Genomic DNA, 12161 nt, shown 5'->3' with positions numbered 1-12161 from the left:
CACTGTGCCATCACAGGTCAGGCAGACATATTTTATCTTTTTATAAATGTTATCCAGAAGTATAAAATAAATTTAAGGTAATTTATAGAATATCAAATAGATTGGTTTACAAAAGTGACTAAAAATTATGATATATGACTCTGGCAAGTTAGCTCAGTCAGTTAAGAGCATTGACCTGAAACAACAAGGTTGTGTGTTTGATCCCCAGTCAGGGCACGCATGGGAAGCAACCAGTGAATCATGATCTGTCAAAAATTGTTATGTTTTAGCCCTGGCCGGTTGGCTCAGTGGTAGAGCGTTGGCCTGGCGTGCGGGGGACCCGGGTTCGATTCCCAGCCAGGGCACATGGGAGAGGCGCCCATTTGCTTCTCCACCCCCCCCCCTCCTTCCTCTCTGTCTCTCTCTTCCCCTCCCGCAGCCAAGGCTCCATTGGAGCAAAGATGGCCCGGGCGCTGGGGATGGCTCCTTGGCCTCTGCCCCAGGCGCTAGAGTGGCTCTGTTCGTGGCAGAGCGATGCCCTGAGGGGCAGAGCGTCTCCCCCTGATGGGCAGAGCGTCGCCCCTGGTGGGCATGCTGGGTGGATCCCTGTCGGGCGCATGCGGGAGTCTGTCTGACTGTCTCTCCCCGTTTCCAGCTTCAGAAAAATACCAAAAATAAATAAATAAATAATTGTTATGTTTCATAGCTGAGGTTTTTCTTTCTCACTTTCTCATAAATGTCTGAGCATAAAACATGTAGTTTTCACTGAGCAAGTTGATCTTTGCTTTCTAAAGACTCCAGCAAACGTTCTAAATCAGTAACTTTCTTGTTGAGAATCTCTATGTGTAATGAGAGATTTGATGTTTGGTTTGTGTTGTATTTGTGCAAAGTATGAAGGCGGACAAAAGGGTAAGAATTACCACTGTAGGAAATGAAGCCAGTCTCATAAGTGTTCTTTGTTTGCTTGCTGTTTCTCACCCCTTACCACTGTGGTCATTCCCACTGCCAAAGAGACATTATAATGTTCTTGCTTCATGCCATAAGCCTCGGTGTGTAAGCACCACAAGCAGGTGCCCACAGTGATGCCCATCTCCTTAATTATACTTCCTTGAAGTTTGCTTTCTGCAGAGTGATTTTCTACAGTAGTCTTATCTGACTTTCAGTTCCTCCTCCATTCTAAATTTTATTTTTGTACAAATATAAATAAGGGATATCTTCTCCTAGGATTCCCTAGACTCTATTGTTGCAATAATGTATTACTTTCTTTGTTTTCTTTTAACAACTGTTAATTCACATACCAGTAATCTGGCCCCAGGTATTCCAAAATTGATTATTTTGACATCTTCAATTGTTTTATTTATATTCAACTTTTAATTAATACTAATATGTTTGAGTGTTTTCTTTTTTAATGATTGTCATTCTTTACCTTAATTTTTTTAAAGCCAATTATTGATTCTTTTGCTCAGTGTATAACTTGGTTAAATTTTTTCCTTATAATATATCTATTGTGTGTAGAGGTTTTGTTTGATTCTGTCTAGAGAATAGAATGCCTTAAATTATAGAAATATCTGTATCTCCTCCCCCCAAAAATGTTTTTTCCAATAACCCAGCAAAAATATATAATGTGCACCTGCTACCGTAGGAAAACAGTCTGTTGTTTCCCATTTAGGAAAAGAATAAAGTATAACAAGACCTATAAGGATTCTTGTTAGGGATTATTTATAGGTATAAGTTTTACCTAGTGATGGTGTTGAGATTTATTCAATAAACTAGTGAGTTGAATCTGGTAATTACAGATCTGCAAATCTTTTTAAAATTTTTTGTTGAGATATAATTCACATATAGAAGTCCCGAGTTCAATTCCCGGTCAGGGCATACAGGAGAAGCACCCATCTGCTTCTCCACCCTTCTCCCTCTCCTTCCTCTCTATCTCTCTCTTCCCCTTCCACAGCCAAGGCTCCATTGGAGCAAAGATGGCGCAGGTGCTGAGGATGGCTTCATGGCCTCCGCCTCAGATGCTAGAATGGCTCCAGTTGCAACGGAGCAATGCCCCAGATGGGCAGAGCATCGCCTCCTAGTGGGCATGCCAGGTGGATCCCAGTAGGGCGCATGTAGGAGTCTCTCTCTCTGCCTCCCTGCTTTGCACTTAAGAAAAATACAAAAAAAAAAAATAATAAGATCATTGAGGTAAGAATTGCATTTCAAAGACTGAGCTGCTGAAGTTCCTAGCTCAGTTTCTATTTGCATCCCATCATTTGCTGTTCTATGGCATCTGTCTTGTCTCAAGTTCTTCTCACTTGACCTGACCAGGCATTGGCACAGTGGATAGAGCATCAACCTGGGACGCAGAGGACCCAGATTTGAAATTCGAGGTCACTGGCTTGAGCACAAGCTCATCAGCTTGAGCACGGCTCACCAGTTCGAGCATGGGGTTGCTGGCTTGAGCGTGGGATCATAGACATGAAGCAATGGGTCATTGGCTCAGTTGCAGCAGACCCCCCCTCTCCCCCATCAAGGCACATATAAGAAAGCAATCAATGAACAACTAAGGAGCTGCAACAAAGAATTGATGCTTCTCCCTCTCTCTGTCTCTCTGACTAAAAAAGTAAAATGAAGTTCTCACTTGATTTACAATTAATTTATAATAATGGTGTATGATTAGCTGTTAGTTTGTTGTGGTAAACATTTCCATGTAATTAGCTTTCTTTTCAGTGACATCATTAGATATTATTTCGTAGAAACAGTGCATTATTTTGCTGTGGCTCTATAACCAAATACCTCCCCACCAAAGAAGCAATAATGTCAGAGGGGAATAAATACCAAGGCGGTTCTCTGCTTGCTCTCTTTGCTCCTTATTTTAGTTCATCAGTTTATTGAGTATTTGTTTTATATAAACACTTTTCCAGATAAGCTTCTCTAAAAGGAAAAGTTGTAAAGGAAGTTTAGGTGTACCGATATGGTTTATACCTTAGACTGATTGTATTTAGTGATTTCAGGACAAATAATAAATCTATTCAGTTCATTTATTTAGTCAACACATATTTATTGAGCATTTACACTGTTCCAAGCATTCTTCAGGTTCTTGAGATATATCAGTGAACAAAATAGGCATTTGCAAAATTTCTGCCCTTAGAGCTTAGGTACTGTGTTTCCTCGTGTATAAGATGCTCCTTAATTTGGGGGCCCGAAATTTGGGGGGGGAATGTATTATATAAAGTTATTGAACTCAAGTTTTTTTATTTACTTTTTTTAGATTTTATTTATTCATTTTTATTAGAGAGAAAGAGAGAGAGATAGAGAACAGGGGGAGGAGCAGGAAGCATCAACTCCCATATGACCAGGCAAGCCCAGGGTTTTGAACCGGCGACCTCAGCATTCCAGGTCGACGCTTTATCCACTGCGCCACCACAGGTCAGGCCTGAACTCAAGTTTTATTCATCATAAAATTCATGCAACTCCTCATCAAGCACAAAAAAGTAGGAAATGCAAGTACAAAAACAAACTACAACCACTGTAATAAGACACACCCAGTTTTTAGACCCCAGATTTTTCGGGAAAAGATGGTTCTTATACATGGGTAAATACAGTATATATTCATCCCCTTTTTTGTAGGGGTTGATAGCAATAAGTAAGAGTGTAAGAAAAAAATTAGTTGTATAATATGGTAGATTTATAAATGCTGTGGAAATAACAGATTGGGGTGGGCAGATTGTAAATTTGAATAAAGTACTTAGGGTAGCCTGAGATGACATTTGAGCAGAGATCTAGAGGAGACGAAAGTAGAGGGTTCCAGGCTATTCTTCTGCAAAAGGGAGTAGAAAAATGAGGTGTAGTAGCCATGTAGTAGCCAGTGGAGAAAGTGAAGTGAGGGGATTTTTTTAAGTTAGAGAAATAACAGCACACAATGGAAATAGAAGTATGCTGATCAGACTCAGTCTAGTAGAGGCAGAATTGCTGTCGAAGTCTTGAGTAGATGATGGGGAAGGGAATCTTGTCCATACATGGGGAATAGCTATAGAGTGGCACCTGGACATTTACTATGTAAGGCAGATAGATGTTTTATGTTGCTTGTCTTCAGGCAAATCTTTTTGGTGACTGAAACCTTCACACTTGGTAAGTCTTAAGAAAGATACGAGAACCGTTGTAAAGATGCCGATGACTTTGTTAGCCAAATAAAGCCCAGTTTTCTCTTTCTGTGCTTTACAGATTTGATAGATGTTATTTGACATTGTGACTTTATTTCTTGCTAATGATAATGACATAAAGGGCATCCATAAAGCCCTAGCTGAATGAGTATTTTATGACTACTTTGAAAAAGCAGTAATTATGGTTTTAAGGTGGGTTTTTTCCTACAATCATTAGAAAGTGGAGAGAGGAAAATCATTGCCCTGAGATGCTCTTCTAATCAAATAGAAATCAGACTTGTGAAGTCTGTCATTACTGTCCCAAGTTATGTGCCCATAATAAGTTTTTATCCTCTACTAATATGAAGGTAGGCTGTTGTTTTTTCCTACTACTTATTACCTACTTTCTAAGTAGGGATTAAACTGCTTTAAGTGCTATTTGAAGTATAGTAAGTAGTATTACAAACTTGGACAACTTGCTTTGTTTTCGAGGGGATAATTTTTTACTTATTTGATCATTGAAATCAAATAGTGATATACCCCATATGACTCTAGAATCTTTAATATTGTTATAGTAGTTTTTGCTTTTGTGGTGTGTGTGTGTGTGTGTGAGAGAGAGAGAGAGAGAGAGAGAGACAGAGACAGAGAGGGACAGATAGGGACAGACAGGAAGGGAGAAAGAGGAGAAACATCAATTCTTCATTGCGGCACCTTAGTTGTTCATTGACTGCTTTCTCATATGTGCCTTGACTGGGGGCTATAGCATACCAGGTGACTCCTTGCTCAAACCAGATAAGCCTGTGCTCAAGCCAGCAACCTCAGGGCTTCAAACCCAAGTCCTCCATGTACCAGTCCAACGCTCTATCCACTGCACCATTACCTGGTCAGGCTGCTTTCTTTATATTTATATTGGGATATGAAAATATAAAGAGATGACATTTGTATTGCCATCCCTTTGGAAAGGCATGAAGACCATTATAGAATATGCTGTCAGTTAACATTTTTGGTCAGTGAACTTGGTCATTGCCAACTATCTCAAAAAATATTTCCTTTTATTTTTTTCTTTTTATTAAGTGAGAAGAGGGGAGACAGAGACAGACTCCCACATGTGCCCCAACTGACCAGGATCCACCCGGCAAGCCCGCTATTGGGTGATGATCTGCCCATCTGGGGCGTTGCTCAGCAACTGAGCTATTCTTAGCACCTGAGATGAGGCTTCCACTGACCCATCCTCAGAACCCAGGGCCAACTCGCTTCAATCAAGCCATAGCTGCGGGAGAGGAAGAGAGAGAGAAAGAAGCGACAGAGGGAGGGTTGGAGAAGCAGACGGTCGCTTCTCCTGTGTGCCCTGACCAGGAATCGAACCTGGGACATCCACATGCCAGGCCAATGCTCTATCACTGAGCCAACCAGCCAGGGCCAAAAAATGTTTTCATACTAGCCATTATTTTTTTATTATTTATTTAAAATATATATTTTTTCCACCTGACTGGGCGGTTGCACAGTGGATAGACCATCGGACTGTGATGAAGAGGATCCCGAGGTTGCCAGTTTGAGCGCAGGCTCATCTGGTTTGAGCAAAGTTCACCAGCTTGGACCCAAGGTCGCTGGCTTGAGCAAGGGGTTACTTGGTCTGCTAAAGGCCCACAGTCAAGTCACATATGAGAAAGCAATCCATGAATAACTAAGGTGTTGCAATGTGAAGTGAAAAACAAATGATTGATGCTTCTGATCTCTTCGTTCCTGTCTGTCTGTCCCGGTCTATCCCTATCTCTGACTCTCTCTCTGTCTCTGTAAAAAATAAATAAATAAATAAATAAAAATAGAAGATATTCTCCTTCCCTTTAAATATTTTTGATTGATTCTAAAGAGAAAGGAAGGGATAGATAGATTGATTTGTCATTCTACTTATTTATGCATTATTGGTTGATTCTTGTATGTGCCCTGACTTGGAATTAAACTTGCACCTTTATTATGTTGGGAGGACACTCTACTTGACTGAGCTACCAGGGCTGGGCTCTCCTGTTTTATTTTATAAAAAGAACCTAATTTGTAGTATGTTTATTCACTGTTTTTAGTCTTTTTTTTATTGTAAATAAATTTTTATTAATTTTAATGGGGTGACATCAATAAATCAGGGTACATATATTCAAAGAAAACATGTCCAGGTTATCTTATCATTGAATTATGTTGTATACCCATCACCCAAAGTCAGATATTCCTCCGTCACCTATCTAGTTTTCTTTGTGCCCCTCTCCCTCCCCCTTCCCTCCTCCTTCCTTCCCCCTCCTTCCCTCCCCCTTCCCTCCCCCCGCCCCCCCCCCCCCCGTAACCACCACACTCTATCTAGTCCATGTTTCTTAGTCTCGTTTTTATGTCCCACCAATGTATGGAGTCCTGCAGTTCTTGTTTTTTTCTGATTTACTTATTTCACTCTGTATAATGTTATCAAGATCCCACCATTTTGTTGTAAATGATCCGATGTCATCATTTCTTATGGCTGAATAGTATACCATGGAGTATATGTGCCACATCTTCTTTATCCAGTCTTCTTTTTTTTTTTTTTTTTTTACAGTGATTAAAGCCTTTAAGCAAACTCTTGGCCAATACAGCAAGAATCCATAAAAGAGTAGTGTCCTTAACATGGTCACCAAGTCCAAGTTGGCACTATCACCATGCCAAATCCCTGAAAAATGCAACCCAACCCCAGTTCAGTCTGTTAGGAGCTGTCACAAGGAGCAGGAGTCCAGGAAAAGTCTACATCCAGGAAAAGTCCGCATGGCACTGGAATTGTTGTCACAATTCTATACTTTGCAGCTCACGTCCAAGTCCCAATGACCGCTGCTTCTAGCTGGTAATGATTCAGGTAGACTGGAAAAGCCATCTGCAGCATGTGTGGAGATGGAGCTTCTGTTCTCCTCTGCCTGGAGAGATGAGACCAGGGTGCTTTTCCCTGGAGCTCTGCGACTGTGGCTTGGTAAAGAGAACCTTGGGATACATTAAGCTGGGTGGCAAAGGTAGATTCATAATAGAAGTTGGCAAAAGGGGGAAAGAGAGCTCTAAATTAGGAGTAGGTCCCAGCCTGAAATATGAGTGGGGCATTGAGGTAGGAGGAATAAAGGAAACACTATATATTAAACAAAGCAGCAGAAAATAGGACTATCAACACCCACAACAGAGATCTTCAAGGGAAGAATAAAAAAGCTGACTATTCAGGCAAGACATAGTTAAGTGGCCCTTGTGCAAGTGAGATCAGTTTACCTGCTTCTTGGAAGAAATCCTAGGCTCGGCCACAGTGTCGTAGATAGGGCCAACGGCCCTGGGTACCTTCAGCCTTGAATGACAAATCCCAGCATTCTGGGCAAGGTTAGGTCATAGGTGGCTGGAACAGGGCTGGAAGAGACTGAACCCTCCCTCAGAGGAGCGAGGGGGAAGCCTACCTTCCAGTGTCCCTGTTTCCTCACAGCGGAGGCATGTAAGCCTGGCAGGCTTTAGCTCAATGCCCTTCCTTTCCACTATTGAAGCAGGACCCAGATGGCATCCTATGAGACCCCTTTGGGGCATTGGAGCCTTTAAGGGCATATCCTAAAAGCTGGTAGTCCACCTGATCTCTATTGGGCTTTTTCTGCCTCTTGGTATCTTAAAAGCCATGCTCAGAAGATCTCGCTGAGGGGTTTGAAGATCCCCATTCACCTATATAAATCTTTTCCATATATCTGAAGCTATTTGGAAAAAGACAAAACAGTGTTATTAGCTGGATCAAATAAAAGAAGGTAGTAATTTGCAGGAGAAAAAGATTTGGTGTCTCCTGTTCATCAGCATTCAAAAGAAATTTACAATTTTTTAAGTAAAAAGCATGATATGGTAGACCCATAGGAGTTCCAGGATATGACTCCCCCCTTTTAAATTTTTTTAAATTGACCTTAAAATATTTGCTGGGTACACTGTTTTTAGTGTCTTTTTTTTTTTTTTATAAATAAATTTTTATTTTAATGGGGTGACATCAATAAATCAGGGTACATATATTCAAAGAAAACATTTCCAGGTTATCTTGTCATTTAGTTCTGTTGCATACCCATCACCCAAAGAGAGATCGTCCTCCATCACCCTGTTTTTAGTGTCTTATTCTGGCATTTTGAGTACTTAAAATATTTATTTTTTTTAACACTGATTGTAGGCTTTTTCTAACCATCAGATAAGTAGTTTTAGATTCTTCTCATAACATCTTTCTAATTTACTAGTTCAATATACAGTGTAACTGGGAGGAATTTTTACCATAACACAAAAGAATCATATTGTGCATTTTATGAATATTTGTGTATATTTGACATTGAAGATAACAGTGGTGATCTCTTATCAGATTGTCTACTCTCCCTGCCCTGACTTCCAGTAATAAAGGTCTGCCTTCCATCTTTTAAAATTAGCTTTGTACTGAGTGTACAATTACTATCTCTATAACTCCTTTAAGAGGAGGATCTAGTATGTTTTTACTCTGTATAATAGTACTAGGATATTCAATTTGGGGCCTTCAGCTTTTTGATAATTTGGGGACCAGTGTTAGTCTGTTCTGATCTTTCCCTTAATCGTTTAAAATAGTATCAAATAAACCTGATAATCTTTTTTGGTTGTTCTTTAGAAATTTAGAAAACTAAAACTTAAATTAGCCATTTTGTAGGGATTAGGAAATGGTGTAAGATTTCTAGAATACCTATATTGATCTACTGGTATGTTTGGTCTTTGTGAAGATAAATAGAAATATCTTACTGTTTTCTTTCCCTAGACCAGAGGAAGAGTCTTCTTCATCCTCCAGTGATGAAGATGAGGATGATAGGAAACAGATTGATGAACTACTAGGAAAAGTTGTATGTGTAGATTACGTGAGTTTGGATAAAAAGAAAGCATTGTGTTTTCCTGCATTGGTGAGTAACTTTAGTATAAAAAGTTAATTTTCAATTATACAAGTTTATGAAATAAAAGTGATTGTCTTAGTGTTTTTCATAGGTACAAAGTGGATTTAGCATCATTTAATTCAGACGAAGATTACTTTCAAAATTGTTTTTGAGTACAAAAAACTTCAAGTCATTTAAGAAAGACAGAATTGTGATTAATTTTAGAGGCTAGGTATATGGGAGTTCAATATACTGCTATTTTGGGAAGTTTATAATGCAGATTTTGAAAACTCTTAAATCTACCGTGTAAAAGATTGCAAAAGAAGAACAGAATCTTTATTTTTGATCATTGTCTACAAATGATGTCTATTTGTCATTTTTTTCAGTGAACATATATTGTATTTTTTATTTTGAGTGCTTAGTTTAGTTTTTTTTGCATAAAATAAGTGTCCAATAAATGTGAGCTCTTACAGTTAAAACCAATGAGGGCAGCCTGACCAGGCGGTGGCGCAGTGGATAGAGCGTCGGACTGGGATGCTGAGGACCTGGGTTTGAGACCCCGAGGTCGCCTGCTTGAATGCGGGCTCATCTGGTTTGAGCAAAAGCTCACCAGCTTGGACCCAAGGTTGCTGGCTCGAGCAAGGAGTTACTCGGTCTGCTGAAGGCCCGTAGTCAAGGCACATACGAGAAAGCAGTCAGTGAATAACTAAGGTGTCGCAATGTGCAACGAAAAACTAATGATTGATTCTTCTCATCTCTCCGTTCCTGTCTGTCTGTCCCTGTCTATCCCTCTCTCTGACTCTCTCTCTCTGTCTCTGTTAAAAAAAAAAACCAATGAGGGCAATTATTTGTTTTAATATACACATACTTTATGATAATTTTGTATCTCTTCATGTTTATACCTGTCCATCCAGCATCTATTTATTGGACACCTATTATGTACAGGATTGTGCTAAGACCTATACAAGGCTTATGAGGTGTAGGTATAACTATTTATTTTCATTTAGACAGAGTTAAGAAATGGAGTATTAGAAGGTTTATGTGATTCATCAAGCTTGGTTACTGGTAAGCTGAAAATTTAAGTGTTAATATATGTGATCATTTCTTTTTTTTCTAAAGCTCTAAGATTCTTTGTAAGAATAGTTTTTGAAACCATAATTTCTAAATAGTGTCATTGATGATTAGAAAAATATTTGGGATTTTGGTATTGAAAGGTCCGTAATATTAGTCAAACATTTCATTAATTATCAGAATTATTGATATATTTTATCCTTTGTCCAAAATTGAGGTCTTTTGGACAATGATGAAAAATTTAGTCAACCAGAAGTATGAAATAGTGTTCTACATCAAGCAATCTTTACATAATCACATAATATTTGCATTTGTATTTTTTTTTTTTTTTTTTCATTTTTCTGAAGCTGGAAACAGGGAGAGACAGTCAGACAGACTCTCGCATGCGCCCGACCGGGATCCACCCGGCACGCCCACCAGGGGGCGATGCTCTGCCCATCCTGGGTGTCCCCATGTTGCGACCAGAGCCACTCTAGCGCCTGAGGCAGAGGCCACAGAGCCATCCCCAGTGCCCGGGCCATCTTTGCTCCAATGGAGCCTTGGCTGCGGGAGGGGAAGGGAGAGACAGAGAGGAAAGTGCAGCGGAGGGGTGGAGAAGCAAATGGGCGCTTCTCCTGTGTGCCCTGGCCGGGAATCGAACCTGGGTCCTCCGCACGCTAGGCAGACGCTCTACCACTGAGCCAACCGGCCAGGGCCTGCATTTGTATTTTTAAAATTAGTTTTTATAAATTGAGTAAATTTTATAGATGCTTTGATAACATCATTATCTTAGAAAACATTCACATACTTTTAGGAAGTGTGAATAACCAAATGAGTATCAAGCATTCACCAAGTCAGGCATTGTGCTAAGCTTAACATAAGCGTTCGCATTTAGTTCTTATTGAGGCTGATAAATAAGTGGTATTTACCCCAATTTGAAAGGGAGGAAATCTTATCTTCCATGACTCATAGTCTTTCAGTTTTCTTCACTGTTTCTTCTTTAACCAGACTTTAAGTGTTGTTGTTCAAGGTTCAAAACATATCACACATTTTTTTAGGGTAATCTCATCCCCTTTTATAGCATTGATAACAAACTGAAATGCCTTAGGGACCAAGTAAAAAATAGGGATTGTGGTTTCTATGTCAGAGTGGAGAGTGAAACCGCTAGTCACACGCAACTGTCAGCACTGGCCAGAGCTATTATATTTATACTTTTCAACCCTAAGGTCAGGAGCAAAACCCAAAAGGATATATTTGGTTCATAGTTTTAGACCCAAGTTTTAGACTCCTGATATTTAGGCTGTCAACTAACAGGTTTATAACTCAAAAGAGTTCAAATCTCTATTCTGAGTACCAGATCTGGGTTTTGCTCTATTCAGTATTTCCACTTGGGTATTCTTTAGCCCTCTCAGAACTTAATAAGCCTAAAAGTAAATTTATTTTCTCCTCCCCCATTTCCAAACCTGGTCCTTCTCCATTATCCTCTCATAGTGAATGAGGCAGAAACCTAAGCATCCTGTTCTTTCTCATCTTTCCACTTCCCTAATTATCTCTAATACTTCTTTTTTTTTTTATTATTGAGAAGCAGGGAGGCAGAGATTCCAGCATGTGCCCTGACCAGGATTCACTGGCAACCCCCCTACTGGGCAATGGTCTGCCAATCTGGGACCGTTGCCCTGTTGCTCAGCAACCAAGCTATCTTAGTGCCTGAGGTGAGGCCATGGAGCCATCCTCAGCATCCAGGGCCAACTTGTTCAAACTGGGCCATGGCTTTGGGAGTTGAAGAGAGAAAAAAGAGAAGGGGAAAGGGTGAAGAAGCAGATGGTTGCTTCTCCTGTGTTCCCTGACTGGGACTCAAACCTAGGACTTCCACACGCCGGGCCAACACTCCACTGCTGATACAACTGGCCATGTCCATCTCTAATATTTATTTTTTTCACCTGGATGATTATAGTAGCTTAGTGTGTGTGTGTGTGTGTGTGTGTGTGTGTGTGTGTGTGTGTGTGAGAGAGAGAGAGAGAGAGAGAGAGAAACAGAGGCACAGATAGACAGGAAAGGAGAGAGATGAGAAACATCAATTCTTCATTGTGGCTCCTTAGTTGTTCATTGATTGCTTTCT

General features: G+C 40.1%; 1 protein-coding gene across 5 annotated transcripts in view; it reads left to right on the top strand.

Moving 5' to 3' along the window:
• ARID4B (AT-rich interaction domain 4B) overlaps positions 1–12161 on the top strand; it is a 195843-nt gene that overhangs the window by 113572 nt on the left and 70110 nt on the right. For all 5 annotated transcript variants that reach the window (XM_066382500.1, XM_066382490.1, XM_066382472.1 and 2 more), the window contains exon 8: positions 8884–9022. In XM_066382500.1, coding sequence (XP_066238597.1) covers positions 8884–9022 — 139 coding nt within the window. The remainder of the gene's footprint in view (positions 1–8883; positions 9023–12161) is intronic.

This window comes from Saccopteryx leptura, chromosome 1 (genome assembly GCF_036850995.1).
Source record: "Saccopteryx leptura isolate mSacLep1 chromosome 1, mSacLep1_pri_phased_curated, whole genome shotgun sequence".
In the NCBI taxonomy this organism is placed as follows: domain Eukaryota; kingdom Metazoa; phylum Chordata; class Mammalia; order Chiroptera; family Emballonuridae; genus Saccopteryx; species Saccopteryx leptura.
Note: the sequence above shows the minus strand (reverse complement) of the source record. Positions and strands in the feature narration are given on the sequence as shown.